General features: G+C 47.8%; 1 protein-coding gene across 4 annotated transcripts; it reads left to right on the top strand.

Annotated features, from left to right (window-relative positions):
• The first annotated feature begins 786 nt into the window (after positions 1 to 786).
• Myadm (myeloid-associated differentiation marker) lies at positions 787 to 17,923 on the top strand. Of its 4 annotated transcripts, none has more exons than XM_006228035.5 (3): positions 787 to 8,355; positions 12,138 to 12,225; positions 15,258 to 17,923. In XM_006228035.5, exon 3 carries the CDS (start codon positions 15,260 to 15,262, stop codon positions 16,214 to 16,216), a length of 957 nt encoding a protein of 318 aa, XP_006228097.1. In that variant the 5' UTR covers positions 787 to 8,355; positions 12,138 to 12,225; positions 15,258 to 15,259; the 3' UTR covers positions 16,217 to 17,923.
• Positions 17,924 to 19,154: the final 1,231 nt, after the last annotated feature.

Below are 19,154 nucleotides of genomic sequence, written 5' to 3'. Positions count from 1 at the left end.
GAGTAAAGGAGTAAAGGTCTTTGTAGCTAAACCTGACTACCTCAGAATCTAAATGGGTGCAAGAAGAAAACTGACATTTTCACAAACGGTCCTATGACTAGCATGTCATACACACGCAGGCACACAATTAAAAACGTGGGCCTTTGAGATCGCTCAGTGAAGAAAGAGGCTTGCTACCAAGCTTCATTACCTGAGTTCAATTCCCAGGATCCACACGAGAGAATTGACTCCCACAGATTTTCCTCTGATCTCCACACACATCCCGGACACAAATAAATCTAAAAAAATATGTTAATGCCCTAAAATTACTAAGGGGCCAGAGAGATAACCCAGGAATTAAGAGCACTGTCTGCTCTGCACAAGGCTGGGGTTAAGTTTCCAGCCCCCACATGGTAGCTCACAACCATCCAGTTCCAAGGTATCTGACGTCTTCTTGGGGCCTCTGTGGGTACCAGGCATGTACATGGCGCACATAGATACACTCACACACATAAAAAAATAAACTAAATAAATAGACGTTTTTAAGATAATGCAACAATGTATACATCCTTCTCTTTCTCTGGTCCACAGTGGTAACCTGGCGCTTCAAAAGTATAGCTATCCTCCTGCCCCTGCCTCTTTAGTGCTGAAACTACAGGTATGACTGTGCAGAACCACAGCAGACAAGGTGCACGGCTTAAAAATAGAATCAGGAAATTATGTTTACATAAAGGGAAAAAAGTTCAGGAGAGTCTTAAGTTTAAAAGGCATGGTATAAAATGGGGTATGAAGACACAATTCTTTTTTTTTTCATTTATTTATTTGTTCATTCACTTTACATCTTGATTGTACCTCCTACTCCCTCCTCTCCTTCCAGTTCTACACTTACATTTTCCTCCCCACATTACCCTCTTCCCTCTCTGAGGAGAAGGGGCGCCCCCTCCTTGGGTACCATCTCACCCTGGGGTGAACACACAATCTTACTGTGAGAAAATTGAGAACATTTGGGCCATTGAGGTGTCTCAGCTGGTAAAGGTACTTTCAGCCAAGAAAGACAACCCAAGTGTGTGATCCCCAGGACCCAAATTATTGGAAGGAGAGAAAAAAACTGTAAGTTGTCCTCTGACCTCCACAGACGTGCTCTGGCACACCTCTCCTCAACAACATAAACAAACAAATACAATTTTTTTTTAAAAAGATAAGTAGCTGTCTTCAGACACACCAGAAGAGGGCATCAGATCTCATTACAGATGGTTGTGAGCCACCATGTGGTTGCTGGGATTTGAACTCAGGACCTGTGGATGAATAGTCAGTGCTCTTAATCACCGAGCCATCTCTCCAGCCCAAATATCACGTTTAAAAGGCTTTATTATGGTCCAAGGGCACCTCCCCTCCATAGTGTGTGTGTGTGTGTGTGTGTGTCTGTGTGTGTGTGTGTGTGTGTGTGTGTGTGTGTGTGTGTGTGTGTGAGAGAGAGAGAGAGAGAGAGAGAGGAGAGAGAGAGAGAGAGAAAGAGAGAGAGATCGATCTTGTTTAATTATGGTTTATCTAAAAACTGGAAAGACACACAAAAAAACTAACAACAAAAAAAGCCTAATAGAATGTTTTTTCTGTTTGAAACAGTACAGAAGCACAGGAGCTTGGGTTCTTTTGTTGTTTTTTGTTGTTTTTCTTGTTTATTGGATTGTTTGAGACAAGATCTCATTATGTAGCCTTGGCTGACCTGGAACTACTATCTTGACAAGGCTGGCCTCAAGACTCCTCTGCCTCCAGAGTGCTGGGCTTTAAAGCATGTGCCATGTCACCTGGCTCTTTTGTGATTTCTGAATTTGACATGACTAGGGTGACAAGGGACTGAAGAAAGGACAGCCACACTTACAGAAATGATGGGATGGGTGGATTGTTCTTGCTCTTATGGTTCAGCATAAGTTAACCAACAACCTGAAATCCAGTGCATTCATTCTGTTCAGCCCAGGAGTAGTTAGCTAATACTGGTAACCGATCTCTTCTAAAGGACAGCTTCAGGTTGCAGTAATTGTGGGAGGAATCTGCAGCTGCTAGTTTTTGTGCACACTGGCAGCATTCTCATTAAGATCAGAGAAAAGCTTTGCCATAACTCTGAGGCTCAGCCTGGGGAGAGACTTTGCCACTTCCATAAGCCTGAGGCATTGCAGACCATGTAAAACAGTATACCTCTACTCAGTGTTTTATCTATACTTAACATGCTCACTCTATACTTCCTCTGCTCCCAGAGGCTCTTGTGTTCTGGGCTAGCCCTGAACTCACTATGCAGTTGAGGACGACCTTGAACTCCTGATGGTCTTGTCTCTTCATCCCAAATGTTGGGATGACACGGTGACTGCCACACCAGGTATATTTTATTTATTTGTTTGTTTGTTTGTTTATTTTTGAGGGAGGGTCCCAGCTGTCCTGGAACTTACTATGTAAACCAGGCTGGTCTCAAAGTCGCAGAGATCCTCCTGCCTCTGCCTCTTGGGTGTTGGGATCAAAGGATTGTACCATATGTCCAGTCTAATATTTTGATTTTAAATGTATCAGTACACTCTTTTCTTAAATGTATATTATAGCTGGCCAGTGGCAGCACATACCTTTAATCCCAGCACTCAGGAGGCAGATGCAGGTGGATCTCTGAGTTCAAGGCTAGCCTAGTCTACAGACAGCTCCAGGACAGCCAAGGCTACACAAAGAAACCTTGTGTTACAAAAACAAAACAAAAAACAAACAAAAAAAGCCGCACAACCAAATTAGTATATAGGTTACCTGACTCCATGCGCATAAAATATTGTCCTAGTTTGTATTCTATTACTGTGATAAACCATGGTCAAACATAACTTATAGAAGTTTGGGCTTACAACTCCAGAGGGATAAATCCATCACAGTGGGAGGCATGACAGCAAGCAGTCGGCACAATGTCCAGGGTCAGGAGCAGGAAGCTTAAAAATCATATTTTTTTAAAAAAAAGATTTATTTATTTTATGTATATGAGTACACTGTAGCTGTCTTCAGACACACCAGAAGCGGGCATGGGACCCCATTACAGATGGTTGTGAGCCACCATGTGGTTGCTGGGATTGAACTCAGGACCTCTGGAAGAGCAGCCAGTGCTCTTAACTGTTGCACCATCTCTCCAGCCCCTACAGATCACATTTTTTTTTAACAGCAAGCATAGATCAAAGAGAGTGAGCTCATCCCAAACCATGAGAGCAGTTAATGATACTTCCTGTTCCTATGGTCGCTATACCTGAAAGAACTAGATAGCTAAGATTATCTCAGCCCCTAGCCCAGCCATACTTCCTCCGATGAGGCCACACCTCCTGTGGCAGCTGAGTTTCATGTCCGTTTGACAGGAACTACAGTTACCTCAGAGGAGAGACCTCAATTTAGAAAATGCCTCTGTAAGATCTAGGTATGGGAGACCTGTTGCATATATTCTTAATTAGTGATTGACGTGGGGGGGGGTACGGTCCAGCCCATTGTCTATAAGATGTAGACTGGGGATTTGCACAAAGAGTTTAAATGCCTGATATTATGGGGGACACTCCTCAATTAAGCCGTCACAGATATTTAAAGGTATCTTACCTCGGCGTATTCTGACATGGGTACCTATACTCCTTGAATACATGTGCATGGATAATAGTTCTAGAAACATAAATAATGGGTATTATGCAATGGGTATTTCTGGAAAGTTACAAAATACACCAGTAAAAGCAAAGAGGGAGGTACTGGGCAACTGGAAAAGATGTTTCCTTAAATAGATTACCGACTCATAACGTGTAAGGAAGCAAGTAGATTCCCCACCCTTGCTCTTGGAAATAAAAGTTTAGGCCTCACAGATTACCAAACAAGAGCTCGGCCATTAAGCTAACATTGCCAGTGTACTTTATAACACTAAAAATTACTTTCATTTATTTGTTATGTATGTACACATACAGAAGTGCATGTCACTCTTTGGTTTTGATTTTGTTTGAAACAGGGTCTCATTGTGTAGATTTGTCTGTCCTGGAGCTCACTAGGTAGACCAGGCTGGCCTTGAACTCAGAGATCCTGACTACCAGGAAATAAAGGCCCTGCATATCATACATTGTAAGAACGAAGGTCAGAGGATAACTTGAAGGAGCCAGTTCTACTTATCTCCTTTCACTATATAGGTCCCAGGGATCGACTGGGATCATTAGGCTTGGATGCAAGCATCTTTATCCAATGAGCCATCTCATATTACCCCCTCTTTTGAAACAGATTCTCACATGGCCCAGGCTGGCCTTGAACTCACTATATAGCCAAGGCTGACTTTGAACTGCTGATTGTCCTTTCCCCATCTCTGAAGGACTGAGATTACAGCCATGCGCCACAATACCTGGTTTATGTGGTGCTGGGAATTAAATTAAAGATGTTACATTCCCAGGGCACTTGTAGCTGACTTGGGGACAAGACAGACTGCCATTGTATCACAGCGCTGGTGTTCAAGAAACCTTTATTTTACTTAACAGTGGTCCTAAACCATGAGAGTAGTTAGTGATGCTGGTTGTCTTTGGTACTTCCTGTTCCTATGATGACTATACCCCAAAGAACAATGTGAGGAAAGGCTCATGCTTTCAGAGGGTTGGGTCCTCCATGGCAGAGAAGACATGCCAAAGCAGTTCATATCAAGATGATCTGGGAATGGGAGAAGGGGAAAGGATTGAACATTTGGTATAACCTCCAAAGATGTGCACATAGTGACCTATTTCCTTCAGCTCTTCCCACCTTCCAAAGTTTCTAGAACCTCCCCTAAAATGGTGCCATCAGGGGATCGAGCCTTCCACACATGGAACTCTGTGGGGCATTTAAGATCTAAACCACAGAGGTGGGCATTGTAGCCCAAGTCTGTAATCCCAACATTTGAGAAAAAAGGACTGTCATGAGTTCAAAGCCAGCCTGGGATAGATGTCAAGTTCCAGTCTAGTCTGAATACAGAATAAGATCCTATCTCAAAACATCTGGGGAGAATGGAATTTACTTACAATTCCAGCACCCAGGAGGTGGAAGCAGGAGGATTTGGAGTTCAAGTCAACCTAGGCTATGTATGACTATCCTGGGCTGCATGAAATCCTGTCTGTCTCAAAAACACCAATGGGTCCATGGAGATGGTTTGGCTGGTAAAGACATTTGCCTGCATGACTGATGACCTGAGTTCAAACCCTGAGACCCACATGATAGAGGGAGAGAGCTGATCCCTGCAAGTTATACTGTAAGCTCCAGATTAGCACCCACATGTCTGTACACACACACACACACACACACACACACACACACACACACAGAGAGAGAGAGAGAGAGAGAGAGAGAGAAAGAGAGAAAGAGAGAGACAGAGACAGAGACAGAGACACAGAGACACAGAGAGACAGAGAGAGGGAGGGAGAGAGAGAGAGAGAGAGAGAGAGAGAGAGAGAGAGAGAGAGAGAGAGAGAGAGAATGGAGACAATATCAATACAGTGATGGAAAGGCAGAGGATGTCAGGTATCCTGGCAGAGTAAACATGTCATCTGAAATTAAGAACTTTGAATCTTTAGCCAAGTAAAGCAAAAGTGAAAGGAGAAGGCTGAGGGACTAGGAACTTCAGGTGCAAAATAAGAAAGCAATCTTGAACCAGGCCGTGGTGGCACAGGCATTTAAGCACAGGACTCAGGAGGCAGAGGCAGGCAGATCTGTGAGTTTGAAGCCAACTTGGTCTATTAGTGAGTTGCAGGATAGCCAGGACTGCACAGACAAACTCTGTTGAGGAAAAAGAAGAGGAAGTGGAAGAGGAAGAGGAAAAGAAAGAGGAAAAGAAAGCACTCTTGTTGAAGATCTAAGAAACAAAGAAGTGTTTTTTTTTGTGGTGTGATTAAGGATAGCAGAGGTGACTGATACTTGACTTCTGGGACGTAACCTCAGGTTAGAACAGTAGGTCACTGAGGTCAGAAGCTACCAAACATTCTCATGGTTTAGAGCCGAAAAAAAAATGGGAAGCTTTGTAAAGATTTGTTTATTTGTTTGTTTTATCTTTTTTTTTTAATGTATATCTCTGTAAGTGTGTGAGTATGTGAATGCAAAGTCCCTGAAGTCCAGAAGAGGGCACCAGATCTCCTGGAGTGAGAGTTACAATTGATTGTGACCCACCAATCGTGGGTGCTAGGAACTGAACTCAAGTCCTCTGCAAAAGCAGTAAGAGCAATTAACCACAAAGCCGTTAGCAGCCCCATGGAAGCTTTTTCCTTTGTTAAACAACATCTACACAGCCAGTGGTGTAGGGGATGCCTTTAATCCCAGCACTCAGGAGGCAGAGGAAGGTGGATCTCTGAGTCTGAGGCCGCCTCAGATAACATAAAATCTTGCTCTTCTAGATAATCTGAGTTCAGATCCTAGCACACATACAATGGCTCACAACCATATGTCAACACGTAGGGTATCTGATTCCACCTTCTGGCCTCTAAGAGATGCTTGTGGTGCACATAAATTCACACATGCATGCACGCACGCACACACGCACGCACATACACTAGCATAAAAAAGTATTTTAGTTGAATTGTAAGACAGAAAAAGATTTGATGGTTAGTCCAGAAAATAAAACTTACAGAGTAGGTGTTAGTTGTGAGAACGAAAACCACCTCATAGTCTGTATCTCATTAACTCTTCAGTAACCACCTCTACTATGTCATATGATAGACCAGATAGCTGCTTGGTATCTCTTGGTCAGCCTTTCTCTGGATACTTCAGGGTTGGCTCAGTGAGCTCTTAAGCAAAGATGGCTATGGTCGACCATAGTGGATTCATCTCACCAATCTTAGCCAGCCACACGTCCACCTTGTTGATGGCAGCAACACTTGCTGAGGCCCTGAAAGCACAGCTTCCTAGGAAGACCAGTTAGTCAAATGCCCAGTCTGCTGAGGATTACATTGGACCTCTTCCATCGTGGGTTGGGCAGTAAGTTTTTCTTCCCTGGAATAAGTAACTCTCTACTTGTTATTTGCTTTCCTCCCCCTTTGCGCCCCTGCCAAAAGCAGCCTGTGTGCGCACAATGAATGGCCCTATTCACCATTCACCGTCGCGTTCAACCACATAATACTGCTTCTGATCAAGGAAGTCCGTTTACTTGGAAGCTGGTATGAGTTTGGAGAGGGGTTGCTCACGTCCTGCGAGCCCCTAGAAAACAAGCACAGCCTGTTGGACGGGGAGTCGTAGTGATGGGTTTGGGACATTTGGGTGGGGGTTCTGTCCTAAAAGGTGGGCTAAACACTGAACCAGTAGCACATACCCAATCACAGGTTACACAGACCTGGGAAGCCAAGGGTTACATTTCCCCAAAATTACACCCTGTGACTCACTCTTCAAATGTTTGCAAACTGGGCAGGGGAGAGAGCTCAGTGATACCGTGCTCACTCTAGCGTTTTTTTTGGTTTTTTTGTTTTTTTTGAGGTAGGGGGTTCAATCTTCAGTAACACACACTTACATACCCCAGGTGCTTGTGTCTTGTTCATGCTACCCTGGGCACTGAGACATTTTGCTTTTTGTTTGTTTTACATTTATGTTTGGGGGGCGGTGGTGGTGGTGGTGCGTGCCATTGCATGACACGACGAGCCTGTGTCAGTCAGAGGAAAACTTTTGGGAATCAGTTCTCTCCTCTACCACATGGGTCCTAGATGAGCAACACAAACCATCAGGCTTGGCTCGACCCACTGAGCCATCTCAGTACCTACACAGGAAATACCTCCGCCACAGGACAGAGCACTGTAAGTGGATAAAGGACTAGCCAACCAAACCTGATGACCTTCGATTCTCCGATCCCATTCACTAGGAGATAACTGACTCCCACAAGTTGTCCTCTGACTTCCACATTTGCACTGTCACACATAAAGTGTGTGTGTGTGTGTGTGTGTGTGTGTGTGTGTGTGTGTGTGTGTGTGTGTTTAAACTAACCCAAACCCTCCCTTTTGCAGGGCATAAAATGACAAAAAGGGTCTGTTTCCGTGCCTCTTCCCAGACATGCAAAGTGAGCACACAGCTCTTCGCCTACCCATCCCTACCTTGGTCCCCACCCCCACTTCTGCAAAGCACGAAGCAAGCGCCCAGGTCCCCTCTTCAGCTCCTCCCTCCTCTGTAGGACACGGAGCTGGCCGTAGTGAGCTCCTGGACCCTTTGGACCCCTCACTTCGCGAAGCTCCCGGTTTTCTCTCTAGAGCTAGGTCTATAAGCCTCTTCAATCTTCCTGGAAGGTGACCAGAAGCAGCCGTGGGGAAGAGACAAGCTGCCGCAGCCGCAGCCATCAGCAGCCACCGCCACTAGGCCCCGCCCAGGAGCAGCAGATCAGGGCCGCGCCCGAGACCGCTGCCGAGCGGGGTGAGTGAGTGCAGCCAGGAGGGAGGGAACCTGCTGTCCCGGGTCTCCGCCCTGCCCAGGGGGCCCGCATTGGGACCCTTAGGTCTCTCCTAAAGTCCCCTCCAGCACGGCGACCTTCAGCTTCTTTTCCCTTTTGGTTCAGTCGAGTCCTTTCAGGCCCTCAAATCCGACCATTTTTTTTAAAGCCCAACCCTGCATTTCTTTCCCTCTTTTGCACCTCTCTTTCCGGTACAACGGGGTCCACCAAATCCTTCCCATATTGCCATATGGGATTTTAGAATCCAGAGCTCCCAACCCTAGCCCGGTCTTCCTCATAAAGATTCTGAGTCCCTTTGTCCTGAAGGCAGGAATTCAGGCCCAAAATAGCGCGCCCTTCCAGACCTAGGCGGTTCGGAAAACCAACCAACCAACCACAAATGTTTTGAAAACTGTCTGAACGCTCAGAAATCTGGGACCCTCCCCCCAAATTTCCAGGAATTTAGACACTATCCATCATCCTTTCGCTCTTCCTGCCTGTGATCTGTTGAGACGTGGCCCAGCAGTCCTCTGACCACGATTACAGTGTAATTGGAGCTATGGCCCACTCTCCTCTGGGTAGACCCCTAAACACGGGAATCTAGTCTTTGTTCTTTGGGGGTTGGGCCTCACCTGTCAAGGTAGCTTGCTCACTTAAGGCCTGGCACCCTAAATTCCTAAATTCTCTTCAGGTAGACAAGACCCTAGCCCACAGACTCTGTTAAACAGAGGTCTAGCCCCCAAACTGCTGGGACCTGGATGTGTAAGATTTCCCTTTTCTGGTTAGAGTGGGGGAACTGATAGGCAAGGCTGTGGGGGCCGAGAGAGGGAGAATTGAATGAGGTGAAACTAGGCATGGGGCTTAGTGGGGGGGACTCTAAAACAAACCATAAACACATACGTTTCTTTGGCAACGGCATTCTCCAGCCTACTCTAGAGATTTCTTTGCAGAGCTATGTCAGGGAGGATAGCCCCCGGGAGCCCCCACGCCTCCAGCTGCTGTGTCTTCCTGTTTTGTCTCCACGGCAACGGTGACCTCAGCCCTGAATCCCCTCACTGGTCGGGCTGGAGTTCCAGGACACTTCTGGGGGGCGTGGTGTGACATTAGCCCCGCCTTCGGGCCGGGCCAGGGATAGACTGAATGAAGGGAAAGTCCCTTTTCACCGCCCTAGCCAGGCCCAAACCCCGCCCTCAACTCCTCCCTCGCGCGCTCCTCAGCTGGCCAACTCCACCCAGCTTTAAGACCCTTTTAGTCTGCAGCTGTCGTCCTTGTTTGTGCTGCAGACGCCACTGACTGGAGAGGTGAGGCTGCAGGGACCCCCGAAGGGAAGGAATAGTGGTTCAGGATCCTCGGGTCTAGAAAGAGGAGTGGGCACGGATTCAGGTGTCTGGGTCCCTAGAAACACTGCAGTTGGGCCAGGACTCAAGTTATAGCTGAAAGGCTGAACATCTGAGGTCATACATGGAAAAGAGAAGGGGCTGGGGAGTGGGCACGTGGGTCTGAGGAAGGACGATGATACTTGGACCCCTGAGGCTGAGAGAGGTAAGATGGGATCTAGACTCCTAGGTCTCACCTAAAAGACTTGGGATCTGGATTTAAGATGGGTCTTAGGGGAGGAGGGCTGGAGTCAGACCTTAATCTGGAGGAAGTCGGGGTTCTGAATTTGTTCTGAGGGAGAAGGTACTGGGGTCTGAATTTGGGCAGAAGAAGGGAGGGGCTGGAATCTCGACTTTTAGTTTGAGGACTTGGAAAAATGGAGTATAGATATCTGAATCCGAGAAGATGGAGCTCCTGGATGCTTGTACCTGGTGGGGAAAAGATCTTGTTCTGAACCTCCTTCCAGAGGGTCTGAGAGAGAGAGAGAGAGAGAGAGAGAGAGAGAGAGAGAGAGAGAGAGAGAGTGAGTAGGGGTAGCTTTGAGGGTTTAAGGCTGAGCCCACCACTGGTGTGAGGAGTGGCCCGGAGTCTGATCAGGGCTGTGCCCAGCATGTGCCCAGCCTGTGGAGTGATGGATGACCTCAGGAGTGTGGCATGGGAGAGGGTAGCAGGGGTGCTGGGTGTGGCCCCGAGAGTGGAACTAGATCTAGGAGGAAGCTCTAGGGGCGTTTCCTCACTCTGCTTATGTCTTGAGCTGAGCATTCCTGAGCTATGACTTCAAACGGTGCTGAAAGCCCTCTGGACCACTAGTTCCGTTATCTCTCCTAGGGTTTTTCTTTCTAGTACCTCTTCTTTTCTAACTTTTCTCCTGGGCAGAAGGATTTATGCTCTTCCCTCTTCTGGTATCTGTGGTGGGACAGTAACCCACCTTTTTTTTTTTTTTTTTTAAGACAGGCTCTATGTATAGCCCTTGTAGTCCTGGAACTCGCTATGTAGACCTGGCTGGCCCTGACCTCATAGAGATCCGCCTGCTTCTTCCTCCTAAATGCAGGGATTAAAGGCAATCTGTTGCCCACTTACTGTAGTGCAGGCGTCAGGTTAGGCCTAGCTTCCCAAAAGCCAATACCTGTGGGAGCTGGAGGTTTCTGCCTTTCTGTTTCAACTCCCAAGTGTGTTGGAGGCTTCTAGTTCCCACGGAGAGTTCCAACTCCTGCATGAGTTCTAGCTTGGAGCCAAGAATGAGATGTGTCCTCGAGCTCAGTCAAAATTTAGGAGTTTTAAAGGAGTCCGCGCTGGTCATACTCAGGAGAGTCTCAATCCCTTAACTGCGTTCCCACTTCTTAGAGGTTGAACCCAGTACCTCACACATGCTAGTCAAATACTCTACCTACCTCACCACCAGCAGCTTCCCTTTCACCCCACACCCACCCGTTGTTGGTCTTCCCCCCCTCCCCCGGAGCTGAGGACCACCGAGCTAAAGCCCCAACAACACCCCCCCACACCGTTGGTGGTCTTTGAACTCTTTCTGTGACCCCAGGAAGACCCTGAATTTCCAATCCTGTCTCAACCGGTGTTTTGGAAACACCGTTCTGCACTCCAGGCCAGACTTTCCTCATTCTGGAAGGACCCAGAGTTTAAAAAAAAATTTTTTTTCTTTTACCCTAATCCCAGCACTTGGGAGACAGAGACACGCAGATCCCCAGGAACTCAAGACCAGCCTGGTCTACATAGCAAGTTCCAGGCCAGCGAGGCTTACATAGCAAATGTTTATCTCAGAATAATTTTTAAAATATATTTTTGCAGTGGGTGAGGGACGCATGTACCGCAGGGCACTGAAAGAGGTCAGAGGACAACTTGTGGGAGTCGTTCTGCCTGGCTCTAAACTCACACTTTTCAAGGAACATTAACACCCCCTCCTTCGTCCCTCCCTTTCCCCCCTCCCGACTCTCGCTTTCTCGGCGACGGGGGTCTTGGCACCACCTCCTGGTCCCTGCCACATTGCCCTGGCTGTGGTGACTTAAAGCCCTTATAAGGAGCGGAGACTCCGGGCCAGGCTGGGCCTCCCGCCTGTACAACCACCGCCCTGGGATCTCCCTCTGCAGACGGCAAAGCTGGGGCTCGGTTAACAGCACTCACGCCCCTCTCGAGCCTGAGGGCGGGCCCTTTACCCATATTTGCTTACACCCCACCCACGCAGCAAGTTCTCCGAGAGGAAGGAGAGGGGCGGCGCTTCCCCTGGGCAACCTCTGGGACCTCCCTCGGGAATCTCTGCCAAGAATGCGTCCCCACCAGGAGACATGTCCCAGCTGTACAGTTTAGGGCTCCGGGGTCACAGTGCTGCAAGGGAAGGCTGTCTGAGTTCCCTCTGACCCTCCCTCTCTTCCTCCAGGGCTTCTGATCTGCCTTTTCCAGGTGTGCAACCCAATCGGCCTTCGCAGCCGGAACTTTCTCCTTCCGATCCTCTGTTAAGGAAGCAGGTGAGTGTTGTCTGAGCCCTAGCTCTTGAGTGAGGGTGGAGTGGCTGCAGTTTGGACTTACAGTTCTGAGGGCCAAGGACTTGGGGTGGGGGGCTGGTGTCCAACTTTAAGGGAAGAGAACTGGGGTTTTAGACCGGGAGTATAAGAGGGGAGGGTTTAGAGCCCTGTTCTGAGTCTGATGGAGGTTTACCAGGGGCCTTGACCGCTCGGTTTAGGAGCATAGTGCCTAGAAACTGAACTGAGTCCATGATAAGAGGGCTGGGAATTCCTGGGTTATCTAACTTGGCCAGGAATGCTGAATTGGATTTACAGGAGGAGAGGAAGGACCAGAGCTTGGATCCCTGGGTATGAGGAAGGAGGGGAATGGTGCCTAGATTCCTAGACCCTCAGAGACGAGGCACCTGGGAGGGTTCCAAAGAATAGAATCAGAGAATCCATGTGTTTAAGAAGTTGTATCCAGGAGCTGGCTCCTGTGTACTTTGGGAGCTGTTCTGGGACAGTGTGCTCTTCCAGAGGTTAAAACACGCCCTTCAGGGGTTGGGAATTTAGCTCAGTGGTAGAGCGCTTACCTAGGAAGCGCAAGGCCCTGGGTTCGGTCCCCAGCTCCGGGGAAAAAAAGAACCAAAAAAAAAAAAAAAACAAAAAACAAAAAACAAAACAAAACAAAAAAAAAACATGCCCTTCAGTCTTTCCATGGGCTCAACCTTAGCAGGACTTCTCCTGGGGTGGGGGGAGTTATGAATAACTTTATGCTCATCTCAGAGCACAGGAGATGGACTGCTGCACGGTGGTGGCAGGCACCTTTAACTCCAGCACTCTGAAGGCAGAGGCAGACGGATCTCTATGAGTTCAAGGCCAGCCTGGTCTGCATAGTGAGTTCCAGGACACAACAAAACAAACAAAAAAAGAGATGTTAGATCAGAGAAACCTAAGTTAACTAAAGTGCATGTTGGTGAAGCCGTGAGTTGACAGGAAATACTTGCAGGGCCATAGGTATAACGAAAAAGCCCACCCCAGCATGGGTGAGGACTCATGAAAGGTGCATTTCTGGGGCACACTGCTCAACTTGTAGGTAGCTGGGCAGAAGAGCCTTCCTGTCCTCCTTTAGTCGCTTGATGCTCATAAATTACTTCAGCTTTGGGAGGAGCCCCATAGCACAGCCTTGTAACGTTCTGAGTATGTTTCCTGAGCCTTGGAAGTTCTATGGTTTTCCTTTCTAACATGTAATTATTGCGTGCATGCGTGTATGGGTACACCCCATAGCAAGTGTATGGAGGTCAGAGGACAATTTGCAGAATTTGGTTCTATCTACCATGTGGGTCTTCGGGATTGAATTCAGCTTATCATGCTCTGTTGTAAGTTTTCTCTACCCACTGAGCCATCTAGTTGGCCGCAAGTCTCTATAGCTTTTGAGTTATTTGAGCCTCTCCCCTCCCTCCAGCAGCTGATGTTCGATTCAGAAGAAATAACCACAGAACTGACAATAGTAATAAGAAAAGTGGATCTGGAAGCCACCTTCTCATACCTTTAGGGTCATCAGCTGAGAGGTCAGATAGTTAGCATCCCGAGGAAGGCTCTGGCATCTGGTCCTAGTGCTTCTAGGATATGAAGACAGAAGCTGTGGTTTACAGTGTTAAAAAAAAGATGTTAGTCCTTCTAGTCACACCCCATGTCTGGGTCACATGGTACGCTAGAAGGCTAGAAAGCTGACATACCTGTCCTGAGGTCCGGATCTGCATAACTGACCTTGAAAACTAGAGATTTCAGTGGAAGGAGCTGGGCCACTCACTGAGAATGGAGGAAGTTGAATTTTCCTGAACTTGAGGTACCTGTTAGCTGAGTCCCTGGAGGAAGTGATAAGCTCAGTGATAGGAAAGCGGAAACTGAGCTGTCTTTGGATTTTCCAGGTCTGAGGTAGGATTGGGGGGTGGGGAGAGCTTGAAGGAAGGGGGAGGGAGAAAGCTTGATGTTTCCCGTCAGAGATCTCTGGGAGAGGAGTAAGGAGAAGGATGTAGGTCCAGTACTTTGGTTAGATGTGGAAGGCAGAATGGAAGTTTGAATATTGGGTGGATAGGGGGCTGCTAATGTCTACGTCGCTCTTCCATAAAAGAAATCTTTTCACAGTGCATAAAGTATAAGGAAGTTGGAGTCTTGGCTATAGAGAAGTTAGAGATGACTGAGCTGTGGGTGAAAGGGGGAACTTTGTTCACAGGGCCTGGGGTAAAAGCCCTAGGTCACACACAGGAGGAAGTGAAGTACAGGCTGGAACCTTGACCATATCTCTTGTGACTGAGTGGTTTTATTGTTGTTTGTTTGTTACAAAACGGGGTTTCTCTGAGTAGCGTTGGCCGTCCTGGAACTCACTAGGTAGACCGGGGCTGTGTTTTGTTTTGTTTTGTTTTGTTTAAGGCAGAATCTCATTCTGTAGCTCAAGCCAGCCCAGATTTTACCACAGAACCCAGGCTGGCCTCCATCTCATAGTAATCTTCCTACTTTGGTGCTCCAAATGCTAAGATGACAAGTGCGCACTTCTCCCCTTGCTTTGCACAGTGCTAGGTTCAGATCCAGGGCTTCCTGAATGGTAGACAAGCATGTCGCCCACTGAGCCACATCCCCAAGACCACAGTTGTAGGTTTATATTCGGTGTGAGTCTTATGTGCTCATGTGGAGGAGGTCAGAGTTGACTTGAAGAAGTAGTCTTTTTCCTGCCACCAGGTATGTCCCAGAGATCCAACTCAGGTTTTCCAGCCCGGTATCACAAACGCACTCCAGTGGGTAGGACGCCGACTCCCTGGGGAAGGGAAGCAAGGAGTATTGCTTTGGGTATCTGGATTCTGAGTTTCTCATGGGCAGGGCTAGGATGAGCTTGGAATCTACATGACCCATCCATTTTTATAGCTTATAGAAAAGTTTCACATACTAAGACATAACCCTTTCAGAGTTCAAAGTAATTTGTTCCAAAACAGATGAGGGCTGGGTACCTGGATTCCTCAGTATACCAGACCTTATCCAAATGCTTTTCTTTTTCTCAGCCATGCCGGTCACAGTCACCCGTACAACCATCACAACTACATCATCATCCTCCACCACTGTGGGGTCCGCCCGGGCGCTGACCCAGCCCCTGGGCCTCCTCCGCCTCCTGCAGCTAGTATCCACCTGTGTGGCTTTCTCACTGGTGGCCAGTGTGGGTGCTTGGACAGGGCCCATGGGTAACTGGGCCATGTTCACCTGGTGTTTCTGCTTTGCTGTTACCCTCATCATCCTGATTGTGGAGTTAGGTGGATTCCAGGCCCGCTTCCCCCTGTCATGGCGAAACTTCCCTATCACCTTCGCCTGTTACGCGGCCCTCTTCTGCCTGTCGTCTTCCATCATCTATCCCACCACCTACGTGCAGTTCCTACCTCACGGACGTTCCCGGGACCACGCCATCGCTGCCACCACCTTCTCCTGCGTTGCCTGTTTGGCGTATGCTACTGAAGTGGCCTGGACTCGTGCAAGGCCTGGTGAGATCACTGGCTACATGGCTACCGTGCCAGGGCTGCTCAAAGTGTTCGAGACCTTCGTAGCCTGCATCATCTTTGCCTTCATCAGTGAGCCGAGCCTGTACCAGCAAAGGCCGGCCCTGGAATGGTGTGTGGCAGTCTATGCCATCTGCTTCATCCTAGCAGCAGTGACCGTCCTACTCAACCTGGGGGATTGTACCAACATGCTGCCCATCCCTTTCCCTACCTTCCTGTCAGGCCTGGCCTTACTGTCTGTGCTCCTTTACGCCACTGCCATCGTCCTCTGGCCCCTCTACCAATTTGATCAGAGGTATAACAGCCAACCCCGCCGTTCAATGGATCCAAGCTGCTCTCGTAGTTATGTACAACCCAATGAAGTGTGTAACTGGGACCGACGGCTGGCGGTGTCCATCCTGACAGGTATCAACCTGCTGGCATATGTGTCTGATCTGGTGTATTCCACCCGTCTGGTGTTCGTCAAGGTCTAAGTTTGACAAGGGGCTCCCTTCCCCTTCTCTCCTTGTAGCCTCTTCAATCTGATTACCCAGGTGATTGGTATCGGCCTGTTTTCTCCTCATCTCCCACCCGTTTCCTCCTCCCTGTTGGATACGTATGCTCTTCCTTATTCCCTGTTTCCTTCTCCATCCCTTTCTTAACCTTTCCTCTTCTGGTATGCCTGTTTTACCCATGAGCTGTGGCTTCACAGCTTACCTCCTTCATTTTTCTATCTCTATAGTCTTTCCTGTGGGTTCTGTCACCTGCCTGTTTTCTTGGGAGCCCTCAGAATTCTTGCTTTTTCTTCCTTACCCCTCAAAGGTGCTGGCCCCACACATCCCACACTCCTTTGCAGTTACCCACGCTCCTTTGCAGTTCTTCACCCCATGGGCCTCTTTAGGGGCCTCATTGCCAAAGCATGCCTGCCTGCCTGCCTGCCTGCCTTTGCTGTGCCTTAGTCAGTATGTATGGAAGTGTGTGTGTGTGTGTGTGTGTGTGTGTGTGTGTGTGTGTGTGTGTGTGTGTTAAGGGGTTTGGGAAGGAGGCCATGTAGTGTCCCTCTCTCCTTTAAGTTCAAACCAAAATAAACAAAATTCTGGAGGTCAGCAATTCCCAGTGGGCAGGAGTCATCTTTATGCACAGAGTGTCTGCCTCTACCTGTCACTCAGCTTTGCATCAAAGTGGCTCTAGGTTTTTCTTTTACCGAAAGCCCACTACCTAGAGGCTACCTTAGATGAAGCGATGGATGGACACCTTTGCCTAAATTATTCTTCGTGCTATTCAAACAAACAAACCCACCAAAAATATCCACATGGGACCTCTCTCTTCCCGACACCCCCTCCCCTGCTTCTCTGTCCGGGTTTTTTGAGACAGGTTTCTCTGTGTAGCCTTGGCTATCCTGAATTTGCTCTGTAGATCAGGCTGCCCTGTAATTCAAGATTATCTGCCCACTTGTGCCTCCCTAGTGCTGGGATTAAAGGTGTGCGCCATCACTGCCCAGCCACCCACATGGTCTTAAAGACAACTCTGAAGTGTTTCTGAGGGGCAGTAATGGCGGCCATCTTATCTCAGTGTTAAAAATAACATGGTCTGGTTTAGCAGGGATGAGAAGAGAAATGGCCTCTGTCGGCCTTAAAGGCACTATGATCCTCTTTTCCTTTTCTGAACACGGAGACAAGAGCAAACAACTAAGAAGCTCTTTTGTTTTTTTTTATTTTTGTAAATAGCTTTGGAGATGTTCTTAATGTAGCCCAAGCTGGTCTCAAACTTAATTGTGTCGCTAAGGCTTCCATTGAACCCTTATCTTAACGTCTCCACCGTCCAGGTGCTGAGATTACAGATGTGCCACAGTACCCCAGTTGTGCAGCCCCATTTAAGAGGGAAGTTTCTTAAACATCTTTTCTTGGGGGTGGGGGCTGGGCTTGGGGTGGGTTATCAGGATTGGAATGGCTTGTGTGTGCTGTACATGAACCCAGGTCCTTGTGTGCTAGTTGCTTCTTGCTGCTGCTTTCTGCTTCTCTGGGACTCACATGCATTACTTGGTATATATATATATATATAAATGTATAAATATATATTTTATTTTTTTTTAATTTTCTGGAGCTTTGGGTTTCTATAGCACCTGCTGTCAGTCATCCTTTCCCACCCCTCACATCTATAATGTTCTTTTTTTTAAAAAAAAAATCTCAATATAAAGATGACAGGAAGAGTCATGCTTTCTTTATCTCGGGGTGGGTGGGTGGGGAGGAAGGAACGACTCCAAGAGATGGGTAAGACTCAGATTCTTGAGTTTGATGACAGAAGGAGGGGTGGGACTAAGACAACATCAGAAACATCAGAAACAGTGGCAGAGTCTGGGTCCTACCCTGCCTTTAAAGATAATTTATTTTTTCATTATATGTACATCGTGGATTTGCTGGCATGCATGTCTGTGTGAGGGTGTCGGGTCCCCTGGAACAGGAGTTACAGACAGTTATGAGCTGCCATGTGGGTGCTGGGAATTGAACCCAGGTCCTCTGGAGGAGAACCACTGAGCTATCTCTCCAGCCTCTCCCCACCCCTGTAAGCCGGTCTCATGTAGACTAGGCTGGCCTCAAACTCAACAAGTAGTCAAGTTCTACCTCCTCCATTGCTGGGGTTGCAAGCATATGCCACCACACCCAGTTTATACAGTTTTGGGGACTGAACCCAGAGCTTGGTACACGCTGGGCAAGCACTTTACCCATTGAACTATATACCATAGCCCATTAGTCTTCTTAATTCTTCAAAACAGGGGAGTGGAAGCCTTGAGTGCTCAGGGGTTAGTTAAAAGCACAGGATTTGGCAATGTGAGAACCAGGGTTCGGGTCCCACTACCCAAGAAACAAGCTGAACATCCCCTCAAATGCACACAACACACTGCATGGTGAAGGTGGGGTCACAGTTGGGCTTGCTGGCTTCCTGCCTAAGACAAATGGGCAGTGAAGGAAGTGACAGATGGTACCATTTTCTGGCCTCCATGACTACATACATTTTATAATCTTAAAAAGAAGCCAGGAAGGTTGACTAGGAAAGACATGAATGTGGTCTCTCCCCTGGAGAGTCCCATGAGTATGTGAGAAATATAAGGCACTATGGCTTGGCAAGTACCTTAAGGGGAAAGAATTTGCTTAGCATGTACAAAGGCCCTGTCAGGCTTGTCCCTAGCAACACACACAGAGTCAGGAAGAAAAATACCACTTTATCAATTCAGATATACAATGTCCTGGGGCCGAAGAGGTGATTTTTTGCAATTAAAAATGCTTGTCCAGTTCATAGCACCCACATCAGCAGCTCACAACTACAGTTTCAGGAGAGATAACTCAGATTAAAAACACTGATACACTTTGGCCTACACACAGGGAAATAAAAAGTATTAAAAAAATACAACATTGGGGGCTGGAGAGATGGTTC

This window comes from Rattus norvegicus, chromosome 1, assembly GCF_036323735.1.
Source record: "Rattus norvegicus strain BN/NHsdMcwi chromosome 1, GRCr8, whole genome shotgun sequence".
Taxonomy (NCBI): Eukaryota; Metazoa; Chordata; class Mammalia; order Rodentia; family Muridae; genus Rattus; species Rattus norvegicus.
Note: the sequence above shows the minus strand (reverse complement) of the source record. Positions and strands in the feature narration are given on the sequence as shown.